This window comes from Bacillus rossius, chromosome 12, assembly GCF_032445375.1.
Source record: "Bacillus rossius redtenbacheri isolate Brsri chromosome 12, Brsri_v3, whole genome shotgun sequence".
Classification (NCBI taxonomy): Eukaryota; Metazoa; Arthropoda; class Insecta; order Phasmatodea; family Bacillidae; genus Bacillus; species Bacillus rossius.
Genome location: NC_086339.1, coordinates 47,280,061 through 47,303,055, shown reverse-complemented (window position 1 = coordinate 47,303,055; position 22,995 = coordinate 47,280,061). Strand labels below are relative to the sequence as shown.

General features: G+C 37.8%; 1 protein-coding gene across 4 annotated transcripts in view; it reads left to right on the top strand.

Moving 5' to 3' along the window:
* Positions 1-22,995, top strand: part of LOC134537917 (rab-like protein 6) — a 100,969-nt gene that overhangs the window by 66,252 nt on the left and 11,722 nt on the right. For 2 of the 4 annotated variants that reach the window (XM_063378873.1, XM_063378877.1), the window contains exons 9-11: positions 1,310-1,478; positions 3,343-3,600; positions 20,353-20,614. In XM_063378873.1, coding sequence (XP_063234943.1) covers positions 1,310-1,478; positions 3,343-3,600; positions 20,353-20,562 — 637 coding nt within the window. In that variant the 3' untranslated portion in view covers positions 20,563-20,614. Of the gene's footprint in view, positions 1-1,309; positions 1,479-3,342; positions 3,601-20,352; positions 20,648-22,995 lie in introns of all 4 variants that reach the window. The other 2 variants (XM_063378875.1, XM_063378876.1) reach the window with 1 other exon arrangement.

Sequence of the window (22,995 nt, the reverse complement as noted above, 5' to 3'; positions counted from 1 at the left end):
TTTTACAAACTGGTTTTCTAATTACTTAACTAATAGAAGTTTTTATGTTACAATTAATAACCACAATTCTTCCCTGTTTAGTATCTCTTCTGGTGTCCCTCAAGGAGGTACATTATCGCCTCTTCTTTTTAATTTATATATAAACAACCTACCTCAAATTCTCAACCATTCTACAGGAGTACTTTTTGCCGATGATCTAAAAATATTTAGGAATATAATAACACAGAATGACTGTATTTTATTACAAAATGACATTTCCCAAGTAAACAATTGGTGTAAATTTAATCTGGTTACACTAAATAAACACAAAACATTTGTTATATCCTTTACAAGGAAATATCAACCACTTAATTTTGATTATATTTTAGAAAACTCTGTAATCACGAAATGTTCAACAATTAAGGATCTTGGTGTTATTTTAGATTCTAAATTATTTTTCCATAATCATGTAAACTATTTATACATGTCTTCCCGCAAAACCCTTGCTATGATCAAATTTATTACTTTTTATGCTACCAATTCAGACTCAATTCTCTCCCTGTATTTTGCCTTAATAAGGTCCAAATTAGAATATTGTTCAGTAATCTGGAATGACATCAAGTCGGCCGATGCAAATAAACTAGAAAGTATACAAACAAAATTAATTAATTTAATAAACTTAAAAAACCTTCCTTCACCTGCTTTAACTCCTCTTGGTGCACGTAGAGTATATTTAGATTCTCTGTTTGTTGAAAATTGTTTTAACGCTAAAATTAACTGTACTTATCTCCTGGAAACCACTGGGTTAAAAATACCACAATTTAATTCTCGTTTATACCAAACATATTGTACTCTACATAACTTTAATGACATAATATACAGATTAGTTAGGAATCACAATAATAATCAATTGTCTAAACTTAAAAATTTATCCTCTTAACTTGTCCTCTACTCACATGTTATATTTTGTATTATCCATTTTTTTTATATATTTTGTGTATAGTTTAATAATTATGTAATTAACATTTCGCTAAGTAATGTGTCATGTTATCTTGTCCTTTTGGTATTTATATCATTTCTGTTTTCATGTTTTGTGTTTATCCTGTGCTGTCTCTATTGTGATAGTGTTTGTTTTTACTTGTTTTGTGTTGTACTTGTTTTGTGTCGTGCCCACCTCTAAAGTCTCAAGACTGTCGGTGGGCATGTAACAAATTTAAATAAATAAAAATAAATAAATAAATGAAACCATAAAATCTCATCTCTGCTTATTACTAAATAGAACACTGCAGTCGTGCATGCCACTTGAACTCGGGACCTTCTCTGCCTGCAGTGACGTGGACACAGGCAATCCCTTGGTCGCTGGTTTCCGAGATGAACTCGACTCCGACGACGCAGCAGCGACAGCTGATCCTGTGGCTCGGCCTGTCGTCAAGAGAGACAGTCTGTCCAGTGTTGACACCGATATTGTCAACGTTGAGAATAAGTTGGCTTCACTAAAGGTCAGTTTCATTCTTTTGTTTGCCAGGCATTTTTAAGTGGAATCAAGAAAAAAAAATTTTTATTAAAATTCAGTAAAGCAAAATTAGTTTTCGTGCAGCTCTCAGAAAAAATAAAAGCAGCAAGCATGAAACAAAACCCCTCTCCAATTAGGTGGATTCTTTGTGGAATTGTCAGGTTTTTACATGATGACTGTGTATTAAATGCTTATGTAATATTATCTCAGTGCAGTAAGACCCCATTGTTACGACCCCTGATAGTTCCCAGAAATGGGTCAAAATAGAAGAGGGGTCATAATAAACATTTTGGACCGAATGACCTTCCCCCCCTCCCCGCAACCCCTAAATATGTCAAACTAAGTATGCCATTTTTTCACACCAAGTCCATGATCAGTAACCTCTGGCAAGAATTTGAAAAGTTTTAAAACTTGATTACAAAAATATTTTGATACCAGATGTCTTCAAAACAAAAGATACCCAAGTAAAACATATTGGACCACCTACAGTCCACAAAATGAGAGTAAACATGATGCAATGTGTGGTACGCAACTATATCGTTAAACAATCGCCCAGTCCATATGACACTGATTTCATAAGGAAAATGAAAGGAATCTTCATTAGAAAGTTAATTTACGAGATGTGGGCTGTACCTACGTATATACCATGCCAGAGAGGTCGAGTAGGTTAAGCTTTGTTATCGCTCGTGCGAGCGAGCAAGACATGGAATTTTGCGAAGAGTGGTGAAGGGGTATGTGTTCCGTGCTTGTATAAAAATGGGTGTATGTGTCTTTTATTACGCTGTAGTGACATTTTTTTTGTCAACCCATGGGATAAGATGATTGTGTGAGCTGCCGAGATAAACATCACTGGAGGCAGTTGATACAATGGGTGAAGGTGCGGGTGTGTATCCGGACAGTTGCTGTGTAAATCTACTTGAAAAATATGTCACAAAATTTCAGGAAATCAGAATCCTTGTGTTTTTAATTTATAGCTGGATTTTTACTACCAGATCCACACAAGTTCCTTAGCCACATATTAAATTAAACTAACCACCGGCAAGCCAGTGTAATTTGCAGTTCTTAAACTATCAGGTATACATAAAAATAAAACCCATTTACGCACAATTACTTACATTCTGAAAAAGGTGCCCTTCCTTTATTACAAATTTATATTTAATAACATCTCTAGAATTCTTTCACTACAATCTGTAACCTATGATCTTCAGCAACCTCATCATTTAATTCCTCATAAAATTCCTTCAACCCATTTTCCATCTCTTTCATTTGTTTACAAAGACTCCTAATGTGAAACTCCTTTGCCTAGGGAGCCTCTGCATCTGCAACCCTCTAGACAAAGCATCAGCACTACTTGTGTTTTCCCTGGAACATGATGTATGTCCAAAATGGGTCATAAGGTCTTGTGGTCTGTCAATACTACAGTTTCTATACCATAAATATAAGTACAGATTTTTCAACATATGAATACAATTCTGAGCAATTCCTTTTCTGTTGAAGTGTAATTTATTTCAGCTGTTTTAAATGCCCTACTGGAAAACGTGATGGATACTTGTTCCCCTTTCTCATTTACTTACTGCCTTGTTTGATGCATCACAAGCTATGTCAAATTTCTCTTCCATATTAGGTGGTGTAGCAACACTTCCTTCTCCAACTCCTGCTTCAACTGTTCGACTGCCTGCTCCTACTCAGGTACCTTTCCCTACATCGGCTCCCTAAACCGTACACAAATATCACTGTATGCAATGTTTCATCAATGTTTTCTTACGGCATCATGTAAAATTATCGTCCGTAAACCAACTTCACAGACAAGCCTAAGACGGAGCCCAGAACATAAAGGGAGATGTGCGCAGGTGGCGGAGGGCCGGGACCCGCCGGGAGCCATCACGGCGGAGGCCTTCGACGCGTGGCTCGGCCCGGACTGCAAGTGGCGTCGCAGCCCCGAGGGCGACAGCAGCCACAGCAACGGGGCGGGGCGCGATGGGGAGGAGGACGAGGATGCCGGCGGGGCGCGTCTGGGCCTGCTGTCGCCCCGCTCGGGCGGCTCCAGCCCCCTGCCCCTGCCCCCCGGCCGGCACGCCGCCAAGAAGAAGGGCCGGCACCGCGACCAGGTGCGCTGCTCGTCGACTAGAACTAGGTCCATTCGTTCCATTCGTTACCGTATTGGTCCGAAAATAGGCCAACCCCTTCTACAGCACACTCAAAATCAGGGAAAATAAATTTTAACTAACTAAAATGATTATCAGCAGCATATTACCACAGTATCACTTCTACTAAGTTAGTATTTATTTAACTGACAGAATGTGTTATTCTTACTTACTAAAATATTTGAGAGTTCATATTTACATAGGCATAGGCCTGTGTTTCCGTTCATCTTCACATTCTTTTGTAGTGGTGCCAACATTTTGTACGGCAATGGCTACATTTTCTAAGTTCATAGAAATTGTGACGTAAAAACATTTACCGGTACGTTTAATTTTGACATAAAAAACCCAAAATGGTTTCATGTAAAACATGTATAAATCAACCATAAATATAGGTACTCGAATTTCGTTAGCGACGAAATCGCGAAATTTTACTAACGATTTTGGAACTACATTCTAAGCACTTACAAATGTGTTTCCAATGGCCTATTTTGATTTTACAGCATTTCGTTTTCACAAAATAACTGGCGATGCCGCGAAATTCATTACTATTCGCGATATTCTTGTTGTTTCACAAAATATCCGCAAAATGTCAGAATTTTAACGCAATATGAATATTAAGTTTCACAATAATACTTTTGCCGCAAAATGTATTCGTTTAGTAAACCAAAACGCAGTAAGCCATCTTTATTATGAGATGCACCATAGATAAGTTGAAGCAAAATAAATATACCAAACACTTGGCCTGAAAGCGGCAACCATTTATCAGCATTCCTACCGGGATGTGGATGAAGTTAGCCGTTTGGCCATATTTGTTTCCGTTGCAGAGATACTTATCTCTGTTCCATTGTTGTATTGCTTGTAAATAATAACAGAGAGGTTATGGGATTTTAACTTCGCAATACGCCGGTCATGTGAAATGACCAAATGAGGTTTGAAAAGATCCTACGTTCCATGTAAATAGTTAAATGTGAACGAAAATAGGTAGTTACGGTTTGTTTTGTTTAAAGTTTACTTGGTACTTCACAATGCCTAAGGTCGTATCAGTGTTTGAACAAGCTAAAGAATACGAGCATGAAGGATTCATTGTTTTTAATAAAGAAAAGCTGATAATGATGTGTAAATTTTGCAATACAGTAGTAGATTGCAAAAGGAAAGATACTTGTGAAAACACTGCAAAAAGCGAGCATCTCATTTAGAGAAGAAAAACAGTCAAACATCACCATCAGGTTGTGGAGTCAAAAGGCAAGTGACACTCGAGGATAATATTGTTCTCCATAAACGAGCAAAGGAACTTAAAGTCAAATTGGCAAGCGATACAGTATGTGCATTTGTTTCTGCAAATATTCCCTTAGAGAAGCTAGATCACCCAGCTATGAGGGAATGGTTAAATGAATACATGAAAGGTAAGTCAAGGAAATGTGTTACGGTTCTAACGTCCTAATAAACACAATTTGATGGGAAAGAGGCCGGAAAATTTGTAGTAAAACAAAATTATAGTAAATTAAAAAAAAACTTTTGAGCCTGAAATTTTACATGTACTATAATCATTGTAATTAACTAATTTTTTAGGGAACCCTTTCTTACATGTTTACCAAACTATTTGGCCAAAGTGGCCAATTCTCCTGACAGGAAAAAATTAATTCTATAAAATTTTTGCAGGAACATAGCACAGGCCTATTTAATACTTAAAATGTTTAAATACATAAACACAGACTGTAAAATTCTAGACACCATTTGTGATGTAAAATTTAAGTAATGTCAATGTGTATATAATCTACTAGATAACATTTCCACTTCTGTAAGGTTTACGCAGGAATTTAGTTATTGCTGTATCAAGTATCATGTACAGCTTTGTGTGTGTATCATGAAATTAATTAATTAGTAGAACAAATGCACTCATTTAACAAAAAAAAAAATTTTTTACCGAAATATAGCACCGAAATACTTTTTTTTTTTACCAAAATATAGCACCGAAATCCTATAGTTTATTTACCGAAATCAGGCAGTTTTATTTATCATTTTTCATGGGCTCTAACCATAAAACAGCCAAGATTGCAAACAGGTTTTATTGTTCTTGTTACTGTTGGTATGTACCGGTATTTGTTTATTCGCGTCGCAACTACAAGTTGCCAACACTGGTGCCATTAACCTATTTTGATTTTCCTGTGGTAGAAGAGTAAATAAAGCATACTACGTTAATTATCTTACGGTAACATTGCTTTTCTTACTAATTGTTTACTGTAAATAGTACCACATTTTACAAGCAAATAAAATTACCGCAGCCTGTTAAATACAGTTCAAAAATAACCAGACCAAGCTTTCAAAAGCTATGTGCTACAAGTGACCACATCTGTGTACTTAACTTAAAATATGATACGTTATTGGGGTTAAGTGTGTTTACTAAATTTCTAAGTTGGAAAAATTACTAATTCCACGTAAGTACTGTGTAATTTTAGGTCAATGAATTGTATATCTGATAACATTTTTATGCCATAAGTGATTCTCCTTGAAATGTATGTGTTTAATTATACTATTTTGGCTAGTGCCACATTGTAGGCTGACCCTAGATTTCAAGGTTGACAAAACTGGCAAAAAAGGTTGGCCTATTTTCGGACCGTATTGGAATCCAGTGGGAATAAAATACTATATTTTAAATAAATTTTAATTGTTTATAATTTATAGTTACATTTTACTTGCTCACTTGACACAAATGACTAACTCTGTGAAGTCATTATTATATAAATTTACATATTTTCTAAAATTCCTGCAATTATTCAAGCTTAACTCAATTTTTAAGAAATCAAGTAAAAAAATTATGAAGTGTGGACTCTATTCGGTTCGACTCTAAGGTATTATTACAGAACTGTGCTTGACTCCACTCGGCCCAAAAATGCTTCACACTCGTCCATTTCGACTAATACATAATATATGAATGTAGTAATCATGAACCTTGTTCAGTGCATTTTTGTAGAATACTGTATGTAATTAGTTAATACAGAAATAATTAAATATACATTCATTATAATTTGAGTATTTCAGCATGCAATTTTATATTTTCCCATCATTTTATCATAATATAAACAATGAAGATATTTAAATTGTAAAATTGGTAGCAATGTTATCTTATTTTGTTATTTTACATCATCTCTTATTATAATTATGAAGTTAATTTTGGTTTAGATGTGTTTGATTTAATGTAACTTTGCCATAATGGTTTTTACGTTAACCTGTACTACAGACACAAAATTTTAACTCCTTGGTAAGCACTATATATAACAGTTAAGATTTCCTGCCTCGTATAATGATCAGATGCTGTTACATACACAAAAACACTTGTTCAAAAGATTAACCCTGCAAGTAATGGCTGAAGACAGGTTTTGTGTTATTTATTTCAAAAAATTATACTGATTCAGGATAACATACTTTTCCAATTGAAGAAATTTAAATAAAGTTAATACATTTATTAATTTTCCAAGTGCACAATGGCTGTCATTACATGGCCAAAAAAACGGTAACATACAAAAATTCAAAGTTCATCATTCAAAATCAAAACTTACGGGTTGACTTTCTTAAAACTGCAACTGCGAATAAATCCATCAGTCACTTAGTATATCATAGTACGAATTGAAAAAAATTCAATCTCGGGGCAAAACCTAAAACACAAATTTCACTGTTGGCCTAAATGATATTGCTATCGCACAGTAGGTTGATACTCGTTTAATTACACCGTATTGTTATGTCGTGGGCACCACCACATGAAACACTGGTCATGTGGACCCAGCATCTCTCGTCTCAGGGTCGTGATGTTATCCGTGTGTAGCAAGGCTCATACACCCTCCCCCCATTTATATTAAGGCACTTAAAACAAAACTACGTCCACCCTCAGCGGTGGACATGCTATACATATTACCGAACGCAGTGTGCATCCCACATACTGCCATTCAATAGGTGCTATACACATGGACACAAAGAAGAGAGTAACACCATTTGAAGTACACGCTCTGGTTTATTTGGATCTACACAAACTCATACATGTAAAGATTTAAACTGAGAAAAGTACCGAGGCACGAATCAGTTTGTGGTGAGGTGTGGTCTACACACATGGCCACACGAAGAATCATGTAATCATAGTTAAAAAACTTGTATCGAGTGAAAATGCAATTAATTGAACAGCCCGCCGGCCGAGAGTAGCCCTGAGGATAAACGTAAAAGGTTTCAGAGAATTAAATAACTCAAGCGGAAACTACGTGCAAGCGGTGAGGTCCCTGGGGTGCGGGTGCTCTGCTCTCGGCGGGTGATGACGATCGACTGGGGCGAGCGAACGCTCTGCACGCTCTCGCGCCGAACCAAACTACTGTTACATTTTTAAGATTGTGTGCCAAGGGTTATTAAAAACTAAACACACAAAACACTCATAACTATTGCGCACTTTCTTGTGGCTAGATTACTTGTTAACATACAGTAATTTAAAAGTTAATATTTAAAAATACACTAAACTCTTGCAAATCCGTGGGTGTCGGGGATTTATGACCTTCGGATTTTTGAAAACTTCGGATTTTTGAAAAATTTTCATTAAAATACAAAAAAAAATTCTAAAAGATAAGATGGTAGTCAATGAACATGTAATACTACCACAGGACGTCATAATAAACAAGACACTTGAGAAGTTAACAGAATGGTACGTAAGCAATACCAGTATAGTCCATTCATAGTAAATGAAGCACCCGAGAAATTTTTTTTCCTGAAAATTTACAGCCTGGCCTGATTAAATTTAACACACCCATTTGTTCAAGTTGGTAGTAAATTGTGTAAAAAGTAATTTAAAGTCATCTTAAATTAAATTAATGGCACCCGAAGTCGCACTTTGATGTGAAAGAGCTAGGCGTAGCAATGTGGCGTGCGCTGAAACTGGAAGCCCCTTGATAAGGGGAAGTGAATTTAGGAGGGGCGGTTGAGAGAAGCGATACGTAGCTGGCAAGAGACTCAAGGCCACTCCCTCACAGACACACGGCCAGTCCAGTTAAACTAAAGAGAAACGGGAGAAATAAAAAAAAATCATTTGTTAATTGTACACTAGAACCATCAAAAAATCTGAAATTTTGGCACAAAACAAAAATAATCGGGGAAAAAATGGTAAAACTCACAATAAAAGCTTATACAAAGCTATTATTTAACATGCAGCATATATTTTGTGTTGGTTTATAGTGCACTTACTAATGTTCGTATAAGAAGAGAAAAAAAATTGGACAGTCCGTTTAAAAACACGGCAGCAGTAGCTTGTGCGACGTAAGTGGGAGTGCGAGAATCTCGTCTAGACAGGCTGGCGGCTGCAAAGGCAGCGGATGCATGACGTCATACGGCTTACCTCTCCCTCCCAGACAACAAACCATCTCTCTCCCTCTCTCCAGCCCTCTAGCCATTTTCTGCGTGTGAAACTGTCAACATCCTTCCTCCCTACTCCACACTGCATGCGACGAAAGCCAGGTTGTATAGTCCATTCCCGGTAAAATGAACATTTTTTTAAGGCCCCCCACGGCAGCCATTTACCGTTAATTTTTTGATACAATTTGTTTGTTAGTTACAGAACATTATTTCTGCTGGAAAATCTCTGAAACTTCAAAATTTCTTTAATGGAAAAATTTAGCAGGGCGGTTAGAGTATTTATTTTTACCGCAAATGAACTATACTCACCTTCCCTCCGGCCAGCATTCCCGGCGTGTGACGCATGACAACTACAGTCGTGTGCCGCGCACAGCTAGGAAACTTGTCACTGGCAACATGTTTCACACACTGACACACGGTGCCCAGAGCTTCAGGAAAACCTACGCGATTTCCAACCTACTCTAAATATCCGACTGGAGTCTGTTTACGAAAAGCATTTAAGAATTTGCTAATGCCCAACTGTTTTTTTTATATCGGATTAAGAGGAGTTAAAATGGCTAAAAGGCATGGTTTTGAAGTTTTAGGTGTAAAAAACCGTTAAAAAATTTCTTGAAAGCACCAGAGGAAAAGGCATTACACCTTTATCTTTATTTTCCCGCCATATAATGTTACGGTCACCGCTCAAATTTCACAGTTATCTGACGGGAACGAGATGACTGCGCGCCAGTTCAGAGCCTTTTACCGCGCTATAAATATCAGTGAGCGTCGCTCTTATCATCCACTGAGAATAGTGATACATACATCTAAACAGTAACGATCATGTCACTTCGGAAATACCCCGGATTTCTGAGAACTTCGGATTCTCGGGCCACGGACTGGCGAGAGTTTACTGTATCTGGTTTCGGGTGGACTTGGGTCCGCTTCGGGAATGTCTGTGGCCATCTTTATGTTGTTATAAGTTATGAATAAAAATTGCAAAACAATAAGCTCTGATTTGGCGTGACATAAATCGTTGGTGAATAAAATAAAAGTTTACAATTTAGTTTATGATAATGTAAGGGGACAGAGCACTGCAGTTACAGCGCCCTCTCTTGCGGGAGTCTGCAACGCACCACATGCACACACATATGTATGGTGGGCTGTTTGAGACAGAGGCACGTAAGGCTTTTAGTGAGGGTGTAACCCTAGACGATATCGATATAAACATAAAAAGAAATAAAATAAAGATTTATTGGTTTGGCCCAGACCACTGATGTCTCTTTATTACATAAAAATAATTATTCGTTAGTCACAAAGGGGATTGACTTTGGCAACCTTAGAATGATGACTGTCCAGACAAAGCTCAGGTTACAATACATACACTAAATTCTTTTCACAAAAATACTTAGCTTAGAGTTCCATGTTTGTAGTTGGCTCTCTCATTGGCTGCACAAAATATCTCTACAGAAAATCTTTGGGATTCCTCAGAGTAAAGTCATTCCCATGTGTGTGGTGTGTGAGCTGAACATATGTCTGTCTTTTTCTAAAACAGTTGTCACCGTACAAAATTTTTTTTTTTTTTTTTTTTTTTTTTTATGATAAATTCTTGGGCTGGCCCCATGGCGTTACACATCTGTCGTTCTTCCTTACATTACACACAACCCTATAACGGTTCGTTATATACAAAATAAACAGTTCAACGCCGATTGCAAATTTTGATGTTTTTATTATTTTTAAATAGAATGTTGCACAGACGATTCCAAACACTTTCAAAAGAGGTTATTCATTCAGTCCACATACATCTGCCCGTCGAAAAACTGCTGGTAGCTCGCATGACGAGAAATTACCGGAAAATAATCGCGTAGATTGAGTCCTTCAGTAAGCTTTTACTGCAAGTACAAGAAAATGGGACGACCTCGAAGAGAACCGCACCCAGCGAAAACGAATTCCGCCCCGAGCCAACATGCCTACGAAGGTGGCCGCAATTTCTAATTAAATTATATCCAAACGAAAACAAAGATAATTAGGTTGGTTTAAATATAGGCCTGGCTCCGACCACCAACGTGAAATGATCTCTTCGCAAATTACATAATAATTTAGCGAGAAGCCATCGAACGCGACCTACTCGTCCAGCGTTCGACAGACGACTGGTGATCTCGTGAACTCGTCTCCTCCACGCAGGGAGTAGACGTCACATGACCTCACCGACCAATCACACGCACGCTTCATTCACTCTACAGATATCAGCCAATCACAGAACAAGTTACAACACATGAAAAAAATTTTTACACACAGAACTCTGGGCTTCCCCTGATCTTTCTCTTTTCAATTTCACATCGAAATCGGGGACTCCCATTCTCGTTCTCTCTCCCACACCGTGAGAGAGCAGTTATCACTCAGTTCCCATACAGGGGGGGATTACCGTCTTTATCTCGGTTGGCGGGGAAGCACTGTTCCTTTCTCACTCCCACTTACAGGCCTCTCATGCCTCTCTTTCTAACCATCACACCAGCCCAGACACAGTCCCGTGATTTATAATTATATTACAACACGTTAATAAAAATTAAGAACAATAATTATAATACGAATTACTTTACAAAATTAAACTTATTGAGAAAAACATGAATAAGTAGGCCTTACCACGTAAAAATCTAGAACAGCGTCTTCTTTGTGAATAATTACATAAAAATTACTAATGATAGAAAATGTCTGTTAAAACACAAAATACCTTCTTAAAAACATAGCAAGTGAAAAATATCAACCCTAAAATATATAACAAACGGTAAAATATCATTAGAAAGACTTTTTAAGAAATATTTACATTCATGAAAATAGTTTAAAAGAAAAATTATTTAATTAGGAGGGCAGGGTTCTGCATCATTACATAACCCCCCCAACTTTTCAATTAAATTAACACTACATTTAATTGAAAAGTTTCAAAAGAGAAAAACTTATCTGTACAAAATAAATACAAAACATCCTGAGAAATAAATGCATCCAGTTGTTACTACCCTTGTTTATAAAGAAATTCCAAAAAACTGATACTTAAATATTGTCATAACCTCAATTCCTTTGTTAAAAAGCCAAAAATTGAAAACATACCTCTTACTACAAAGTGTCAACAACTCTTCACAAACGGTTATCTCTCTCTCATCAGTGCAAAATACAAATAACTTTGAAACTGGCTTCTCTACAAGCTTCAAGCAGACACCCCCTGGTCAACGAAGAATCTTCAATAACAACAAAAAACTCTGAACAACTTACTTTTACAACTGTGGAAACCTCAACACCAGCTGCAATAAACTCCATAACTACCTCAATGACGACGAAAAATCTTAAACTCCAGGAATTATGTCTCCATGACCACCTTAACGACGATAAAAACTTCTCAACGACGATAAAAACTTCTCAACGACGATAAAAACTTCTAACCTCAATGACGACGACAAATAACCTCCAAACAAATTATCTCCTTTCAAATCCCTTAAAAAACCGCTGTTACTCTGATTCTCTGCTGCTTCTGACAAACTCCTCAAATCCCATGAAATAACCACTTTAACTCACAAATCCACCAATATCTCCACTCCTCATATCTGCACCAACAAAACATTGACAACACTATCACTTCAAAACTGTTGACACCAAATTTTCCTAAATTCCATCAAAAAAAACAACTTCTAAAATTTTAAGATTCTTCACAATACCATTATCATAAATTCAACCCGTGGATAACACTTATTTCAAATTTATAACTAGACTGCTCAACATTGATAACCCAAGAAATACTAACTTCTGAACAGATGCATCACTTCCTAAGACTCAGAAACTAACATAGTAAACTTTCCACCACAAATATAACTCTAAAAAACATTAAATTAAGTATGTGAAACTTTAAAAACTTTTTCATAACACACTACATCATCACTTATCATATTCAAGATTTTCTTATTAAAATGTTACACCTCATAGCATTTACACCAAATACACATGAACTTAATTCTGTATCACCATACTGCATTTTCATTTGACATTATTCACTTACATCTTCTATTCTCATTACTCATAATATAAAAAACACAAAAACATCATTATCATCACACATAAAAAATACAGTTCTTTTTCCTCCAACTTCCTTCTCAATCATTCCTAGCTCCTGAGCTAGCCGAAAGGTAAGGGACGCTCAATTACAACCCTTTTAGCTGCTAGTCAGCTCGGCTAACCTATTACACATAAAAAATACACACTGTCCTTCCAACTCTCTTCATCTTTCATTCCTAGCTCCTGAGCTAGCCGAAAGGTAAGGGACGCTCAATTACAACCCTTTTAGCTGCTAGTCAGCTCGGCTAACCTATTACACATAAAAAATACACACTGTTATACCATAAATTACACACAAAACATAAACATCTGTTAAGCTTGTTACAACAAGAATTTCCACACTGCGTAAGACTATACATCAAAAAACATGTAATGGTTTAACCTTATCACTTATCTATATTAATTTACATATCCTGTCCTTAACATTTCACTGGATTTTCCAAGGTTTAAGTATTGATACATGCCAATTTACACCATTTACCTTATAAACATTATGGCCTACAATAGATTCTACTGCAAAAGTTCCATCGTACAAGTGAAAAAACTTATGAATTTTTTGTTCATACAGTGAAGACAATTTATGGGACGCTATAAGTACTTCGTCCCCTACTTTAAAAACACAAGGTTTAACTCCTTTGTCAAATCTACTTTTCCTTTCCTGTGCCTTAGATAACAGTCTTTTCCCTGCCTGTTCCAATTTGTCTTTTACCCTCACTGTATCATTGTCTGGATAACCAATTAGTTCTTGCAGTTTTGAAGTAGGTAACATTTGTTGCATTAATTCTATTGGTGAAAAACCTGTGCTTTCATGCCAAACATTGTTTATAATAGCTTCCACTTCACTCACAATATTAGCCCATTGGCTATGGTTTTCACTACAGTACAATCGAAATAACCTACCCAGTTCCCTCATCACTCTCTCCACTGGATTAGCAGCTGGATGGTACACTGCTGTATGGCCTAGTTCAATACCAAGAATACCAGTTAATGTTTTCCATGCCTCTCCCCGAAACTGAAGCCCATTATCTGAAATAATCTTTTGCGGTACACCTACTTCCTTTACATACACATCCAGAATTTTCTCTGTTACCACTTGAGCTGTTGCTCGTTTGATTGGGTATAATTTAACATATTTCGTGAATACATCAAGAACAACAAAAATGTATTTTACTCCTCCCCTTCCCTGTGGTAGTGGACCAAACAAATCGACACATACTACCTCTAATGGCTTTGTTGCCAACACATGTTGCATGACCCCTTTACACTTGTTCATTACTTTTGTCTGTGCACATGGTAAACACTGCCTGACTACCTTAGCCACAGTTCGGTACATGTCTCTAAATATACAAAATCCTTTTATATACTGTACAGTTTTTCTTACACCAAAATGCCCACACTCTGCATGCATAAGTTTACAAATTTCAGTACTTAAATTATTTGGAATACATAAAACCCATTGTGTCAATTCATTGTTTACATTCTGAAACAAGTAGCCCTCCTTAACCACAAATTTTTCCTTGATAATATCTCTACACTTTGTAGATTCCAACTCTTTAATTACAATTTGTAATCGAGGATCTTCATTAATTTCCTCCTTAAGCTGCCCAGAAAATTCCTTCAGTCCTTCATTAACTTCCTGCATTTGTTTACAAATTCTCCGAATCTGAAACTCCTGTGCCTGAGTGGCCTCCACGTCTGCAATTCCCCTGGAAAGTGCATCAGCTACTACCTGCGTTTTCCCTGGAACATGTTGTATGTCTAAAGTGTATTCCTGTAATGCCAAAATCCACCTGGTGATTCTACCGTGTAACAATTTACATGAATTTATATGGCACAAAGCCTTGTGATCTGTTAACACTACTGTTTCTCTGCCATAAATGTACGTGCGAAATTTAGAACATGAAAACACAATACTCAGCAATTCTTTTTCTGTGGTGGTGTAGTTTATTTCTGAGGTATTGAGTGCCCTGCTTGCAAAACTGATGGGTACCTGCTCCCCCTCCTCATTTACTTGAAACAACATGGCCCCTACAGCCTCATTTGATGCATCACAAGCAATGTAGAACTTCTCGTCTAACTTCGGATGATGCAACAACACTTCCTTCTCTAACTCCTGTTTGAGTCTCTCCACTGCTTCCTCTTGTTCAGGTCCCCACTCCCAACTCTGCCCCTTCTGCATGAGCTTTCTCAACGGCCCACAGATTCCACTGAAATTTTGTATATATTTCCTAAAGAAATTGAAAAAGCCAATGAAACGTTCTAACTGTTTACGGTTTTTAGGGGAGGGATATTCCCTTACTGCTTTCAGTTTCTCAGTGTCAATATGGATGCCCTCTGCATTAACTACATTACCGAGAAACGTTATCTCATCCTTCAGAAATTCAGATTTTTGTAAATTTGCTGTCATTCCCCCCTCTTGCAGTTTCCTCAAAACCCTTTCAATAATGTCACAGTGTTCTTCAAATGTAGCAGTGGCAATCATGATGTCATCTACATAAATTGTCACCAAATTTAGAATTTCAGGTCCTAAAACTGCCTCGAGCCCCCTAATGAAATGACTGACCGAAACATTTAGTCCTTGATAGGGAAATGCAGTACAAAGCCTAGATTCAAGTGCTAAAGGAATTTGCCAATACGATGCAACCAAATCGATTTTCGAAAAATACGCACAACCCTCAAATTTTTGTAACAATTCGTCCATTGGTTCTGGTGCTTCTCTGTCTGGGATTATAATTTGATTGACTTTCCTAGCATCCAAACACAATCTCACCCCCCCATTTTTCTTTTTGACCACTACCATAGGATTCAAATATTCAGAACTGCGTCTCTCGATAATGTCTGTATCTATCATATTCTGAATTTCTTGCTCCACAGCCGGTCTCAACTGATATGCTACTGGATATGGCTTTTGAACGAATGGTTGGTGCTCTCTCAAATTTAATTTACATTCATATTTATTATTTAGTCCTGGAAAATTTGCAAAAGCTTTGTTTTCTACATGTAAAATTCCCCTTAATTTTTCCTGTTGTTCTACAGTACCACTATGCAAGGTTATCTGATCTACATCATTTTTTGTAATGTATTGTTTTTCCAACAAATTACACTTCAATTCTGTTTCTTTAAAATTTTCTCCTCGTATTATCCTTAGACTAAATGATTTTGCTTTTATTTCTGTTCCGAAATCAATGAGGGTTCCTGCTACATGTATCCACTGCATGGAGTAGTCTATTATAACATTATTTCGCTGCAGCCAGTCTGCCCCCAAAACAATATCAATACTGAGCCCTTTAACAATTAGGAACACTACCCACATTGCTACCTCTCCAAATTTTATCTCTAGTAGTACCTGTTTTTTGACATTTTTATTCCTAATCCCTGTGGCTCCAATTATGGTTACATTTGAAACTGGAAATACTGCTGCGGATTTTGAAATTTCATTACCTAAAGACATAAAAAATTCTTCTGACATGGCAGTCACCTCACTACCTGAATCAACTAACATATTGGCTTCCTTACTGGCACAGACAATGTTACCTTTAATGTATGGGCATATACCTATTTTACCTTGAACAATGTTGGTAGGCCCTTCTGCTTCTTTTAATAGCTCTTCCAGCTCGTGTGAAATTATTCCAGACTCATTTGTTTGTATTGTATGACATTTTGATTTGACCCCTAGGTCACACTCCTGGGAGGGATTTGGGTCTCGATCCTTCCCGCTTACCTGTTGAATTACGGTTTTTTTGCCTCCTCGGTCCATTTCCCTGTCTGTCTTGCCTGTCCTCACCCTGCCTTTGCTCCTGCAGACGGGGCTCCGGTCTCCACCTGGGTAGCTGATGGTCCCCCCGACGTTCCTGTACTCGCAGTGGTCTTACCTCCTGCTGTCGATCCTCAGGATGGTGACCTCTATCTCTGGGTGGTCCTCTCGGGTCCCGATGGTCTGGATCTCTGCCCCTCAGTCCTTCCTCCCTCTCATTTCTCCTGTCCAATGTTTCCAGCAAATCGATTACCTCGTCCACAGTTTTTGCCCTGGCCCCTAGAATGCAGTTCTGTACTTGCTGGAAAAAATGATGAACAATATGGGAGATAAAACGTTCATCAGTTATAAGGGTGTTCAAAAATTTTGATTGTAGATACAACCTTCGTACATATGGTGCCATGTGACCATCCCTATGCCGATATTTCCCTGTAAACAAGTACTGCAGGAAGTCATCCTGGACATAAATCCCCCAATACTTGTCTAAAAAGGCTGTTTTAACTTGCTCAAAAGTTTTCCACTCACTCTCCTTATGCATTGCCCATTGCAAAGCTGCCCCATCCAATTTCGATACAAACAATTCTACTTGCTGTTCATCAGAACCTTTCAAATATCCAAACACTTTTTCACACTTGGTGATGAATTGTATTGGGGTTGCTCCTCGGTCATCCCCGTAGAATTTTGGTACACTTTTTTCAAAAATGTTAACTTCATCCACAGTAAGCACTGTACTCCTAATCCCTCCATTAGAATCTCCCCTAATTTTTCCCAATTTTTCTTCTATTTTTTTCAAACACTCCTGTCCAACCTCATCTCGAAACTTCTCAAATTGGTTACCAATTCTCATATTTTCCATCAAAACCTTTTCAACATTAACCTCAAAATTGCTTTTGACTTCCTCAATTTCCCTCTCATTCAACAAAATACCCCTGGCATTCTCATTTACTTTACCATGCACCTCAATGAGTTCATTGTGGTCCCTTTCTATGCTAATTTGAACTTGACTGAAATTTTCCTGTAATGCAGATATTTTCCCCCTATTTTCCTGAATTTCGTTTCCCTGAATTGAAATATTTTCCTTCAAAATGCTCATTTCCCCATTACAGTTTTCCAGGCCAGTCTGTAGGTTATCAATTATCGACTCACATTTCTCAATCCTTTGTTCGCATGTACCCAATTGTTCTTTCATTTCTGTTTGTACGCGGTCAATTTTAACCTCCATCTTACCCAGTTCCTGTTGCATTTGTTTTATCACTTCAGATTTCACCTGTGAAATTTCCTGCCTTATTTCCTGCGTGTTTTGTGCTAGACCCTGTTCTAATTTTAGAGTAAGGTTTTGTTGTCCCAGTTCAATTTTATTAGTAAGATCCTGTTGTCCCTGTTCAATTTTATTAGTAAGATCCTGTTGTCCCTGTTCAATTTTCTGTGTCATGTCCCTCATCATTTCCTGTTGTCCCTGTTCCATTTTCTGTGTGTTTTGTTTCATTTCCTGTCTCATTGACAACAAGATCTGCAGCATTTGATCTGACCCCCCCATCACCTCAACTGGGCTGCTAATTGTGCGGGATTCCATATCCTGACTTAGTTCGGCAGGATGTTCCATGTTTACAGGTACTTCCTGTTGACATGAAAAATCCTGTTCTATTAAACTTGTCTCAAAATTTGGATTTGACTGTTCGGAATTATCAATATTTTCCTGAAAACCTATAAAATCTGATTCGCTACTGTTGGTACTAGAGTTATCCATATTGACATACACAAATTACACTATTTTACACAAGTACAAGATAAATTCTCAAAACCAATATAAATAACACAGTTTCTCTTAAATTTTCCACTTGCTATCATCGGCGATTCATCCCACGTTGTCCCGCGAATTGACGATCTCGAAGTCCCGCGATGCGACAGGCCTGAAGTCCCACGGTGCCTTGGGTCGCTCTGTCCCTCGAAGTACCGTTTTCCGTCGTTTCTCTGGAACACTTCACTCGCTGAAACAGCTCGTAACTCTCGTCGCGAAGAAAAACCGCCTTCGCCACTCAGCTGCGCCGATAATTCTGGAAACACTTTGCCGTTTTCTTCTAAACTGTTCACTATTTATCGTAGATTGTTGTTATTTGAAGTTATCGTAGTCGCAAACTTGTTTTGAGAATGTTTATATTTTTTATTTACTGCCGAAAATGTCCGTCTTAACCTCAGGGTCGTGTCCAAATTCAAGCCGCGCGGCCGGGCGCCAAATATAACGGTTCGTTATATACAAAATAAACAGTTCAACGCCGATTGCAAATTTTGATGTTTTTATTATTTTTAAATAGAATGTTGCACAGACGATTCCAAACACTTTCAAAAGAGGTTATTCATTCAGTCCACATACATCTGCCCGTCGAAAAACTGCTGGTAGCTCGCATGACGAGAAATTACCGGAAAATAATCGCGTAGATTGAGTCCTTCGGTAATCTTTTACTGCAAGTACAAGAAAATGGGACGACCTCGAAGAGAACCGCACCCAGCGAAAACGAATTCCGCCCCGAGCCAACATGCCTACGAAGGTGGCCGCAATTTCTAATTAAATTATATCCAAACGAAAACAAAGATAATTAGGTTGATTTAAATATAGGCCTGGCTCCGACCACCAACGTGAAATGATCTCTTCGCAAATTACATAATAATTTAGCGAGAAGCCATCGAACGCGACCTACTCGTCCAGCGTTCGACAGACGACTGGTGATCTCGTGAACTCGTCTCCTCCACGCAGGGAGTAGACGTCACATGACCTCACCGACCAATCACACGCACGCTTCATTCACTCTACAGATATCAGCCAATCACAGAACAAGTTACAACACATGAAAAAATTTTTTACACACAGAACTCTGGGCTTCCCCTGATCTTTCTCTTTTCAATTTCACATCGAAATCGGGGACTCCCATTCTCGTTCTCTCTCCCACACCGTGAGAGAGCAGTTATCACTCAGTTCCCATACAGGGGGGGATTACCGTCTTTATCTCGGTTGGCGGGGAAGCACTGTTCCTTTCTCACTCCCACTTACAGGCCTCTCATGCCTCTCTTTCTAAACATCACACCAGCCCAGACACAGTCCCGTGATTTATAATTATATTACAACACGTTAATAAAAATTAAGAACAATAATTATAATACGAATTACTTTACAAAATTAAACTTATTGAGAAAAACATGAATAAGTAAGCCTAACCACGTAAAAATCTAGAACAGCGACTTCTTTGTGAATAATTACATAAAAATTACTAATGATAGAAAATGTCTGTTAAAACACAAAATACCTTCTTAAAAACATAGCAAGTGAAAAATATCAACCCTAAAATATATAACAAACGGTAAAATATCATTAGAAAGACTTTTTAAGAAATATTTACATTCATGAAAATAGTTTAAAAGAAAAATTATTTAATTAGGAGGGCAGGGTTCTGCATCATTACAACCCTCTATAAACACCTAAATGTAGCAGCTGTACGAATGTGTTGCAGAGCACGAAGAAGCACAGGAAGAAGGCCCCGAGGGACAAGGAGAAGACGCAGCCTGCCGGGCAGGAGAGGCAGGAGAGGGAGGAGAGGAAGAAGCGCAAGAAGTCGGTCGGCCGGCAGACCCGGGCGGAGGACAGGGAGCGGGATGAGCTGGAGGAGTTCCTGAACGGCCCGGCTGCCCCCCAGGCCGACCCTGCCTACGAGGCCATCTAGCCCGGGCTGCCCGCCAGCGTCCCAGGAGTAGAGGACACAGTCACACAAAATTGTAATTTTTCAACTGATTGAAGTCTCTTCTCTGGTAATAGTCGTTGCTGTAAGAAATTTTAACACATAATTCTTGGTATATTTGCTACAGGAAAAAAAAAGTTTAATAGAAAATTTGGATGTTTTTAATTGTTTAATATAAAAATAGATCGTGTCCATTGCCTCTGGGTCTGTAAATATTGTGCACTTTATAAGCAGGGTTTATATGTAGCATTTTATTTATATATATATATATATATATATATATATATATATATATATATATATATATATATATATATATATATTTATATATAGAGAGAGAGAGAGAGAGAGAGAGAGAGAGAGAGAGAGAGAGAGAGAGAGAGAGAGAGAGAGAGAGAGAGAGAGTTAAATAAGAGCATTAGGCCCTATGCAAATATTAAAATTTTTGAATACTAACACTTAAAAAAAAACAAATATTCGACCTAACGTACCTCATGAGTTTGCCGTATACCGACGTTCACTGTTGATGTTAAGTCTTGAAAAGTAAATGTTCTTTCATACGGAAAATTGTGTTGCTGTAAAATTTTATGGCCATATCTGTTAATTTGCAATTTTTCAAACATTTTTACATTATTAAAATTAATTTGGTATCGTATTAACAATGAGACGTCAAGGTCAAACAAAAAAATTTAATTTGTGACATCTGTTTCTCCATTGGCTGTTGGGTATCTATATTTGTCTGAAGTCTTTGGGTGTTTGAGTGAATTAGTGGCCAATGGCAGTGTATTTTTGGATTTAAAAAAATGGGGTGTGGCTGTGTCATGGACACGGCCGTGTGTTGTACGTGAATACGTGTACGTAACAGGTAATTTTTTTTTTATACAAAATATAAAATTCTCTTTTTTTTTTATGTTATAATCATGTTTGAACACTAAGAAGTCATCATCCACTTGCATAATTTCAACCGCCCCAGCTGCAGATGTACTGGCACCGTTGTTGATCCGCTCGGCCGCATTCATTCTTTTACGTTTCTGGCACTGCTTCACTCGGTCATGTGGTGTTTTATTGGTAGGGCCACGATTATATGGTGAATTGCGAAATCGCGAAATTTTCCGCGAATTTGTATGGAAAATGCGAAGAAAGCTATTTCTAAGAAAAACCGCTAAATAACACCGAAATTACACAATACAAGTCTCTTATATTTTAATGTGAAAAGCTTGATAGTCAAGACTTGCCCGGGTCCTGGTTGATAATCTGGAAGAATTTCCTGCCTTGCATTTCTACGTGCTTCCTCTAATCATCTTTAGGGTGCCGTCTGGTCAGCGTGTGTGTTAGTGAAGCGGGATGATAAGAGCAACGCTCAATGGTAGTCTAGCACGGTAAAACCTCTAAGTGCAAGGCTCTGAACTGGCGCGCAGTCATCTCGTTCCCTTCAGATAACTGTTAAATTTGAGCGGTGACCGTAACATTATATGATACTTTCAACAAATTTGTAACTGGTTTTTTACACCTAAAACTTCGAAAACATTTCTTTTAGCCATTTTATCTCCTCTAAATCCTCTTGATCTGATATCAAAAGAACCAGTTGGGCATTAACAAATTCTTAAATGCTTTTCGTAAACAGACTCCAGTCGGATATCTAGTGTAGTTTGGAAATTGCGTAGGTTTTTCGTGGCTGTGCGTGGCACACGACTGTAGTTGCCATGCGTCACGCGCCGAGAATGTTGTTCGGCAGGAAGGGCGAGTATAGTTCATTTGCGGACCTGCGGTAAAAATGAATACTTTTACAGCCCTGCTAAATTTTTCCATTAAAGAAATTTAGAAGTTTCAGTGATTTTCCAGCAGAAATAATATTTTGTAACTAACAAACAAATTGTATCAAAACAATTATCGGTAAATGGCTGTTGCGGGGGCCCTAAAAATGTTTCATTTTACCAGAAATGGACTATACAAACCTGGCTTCCGTCGCACGCATTTTGGAGAAGGGGAGGAAGGATGTTGACAGTATCACATGCCAAAGGACATTGAGGGGGAAGGGGGAGATAGACACGATGGTTTGTATGCCTGGGAGGGATGAACCTTGAAGTCTGGACAAGGGAAGGAGAGGTAAGCCGTATGACGTCATGCATCCGCCTCCTGTGCTGCCGCCAGCCTGTCTAGACGGATTCCCGCGCTCCCACTTACGTTGCACAAGCTACTGCTGCCGTATTTTTAAGCAGAATGTCCAATTTTTTTTTCTCTTCTTATACGAACATTAGTACGATTATTATAAACCCACACAAAATATATGCTGCGTGTTAAATAATGGTGTTTTATAAGCTTTTATTGTGAGTTTTACCATTTTTTCCCCAATTATTTTTGTTTTGGTACCAAAATATATGGTATGGTACTTTTTAAGAGAAAATGTTTAACCAAAAC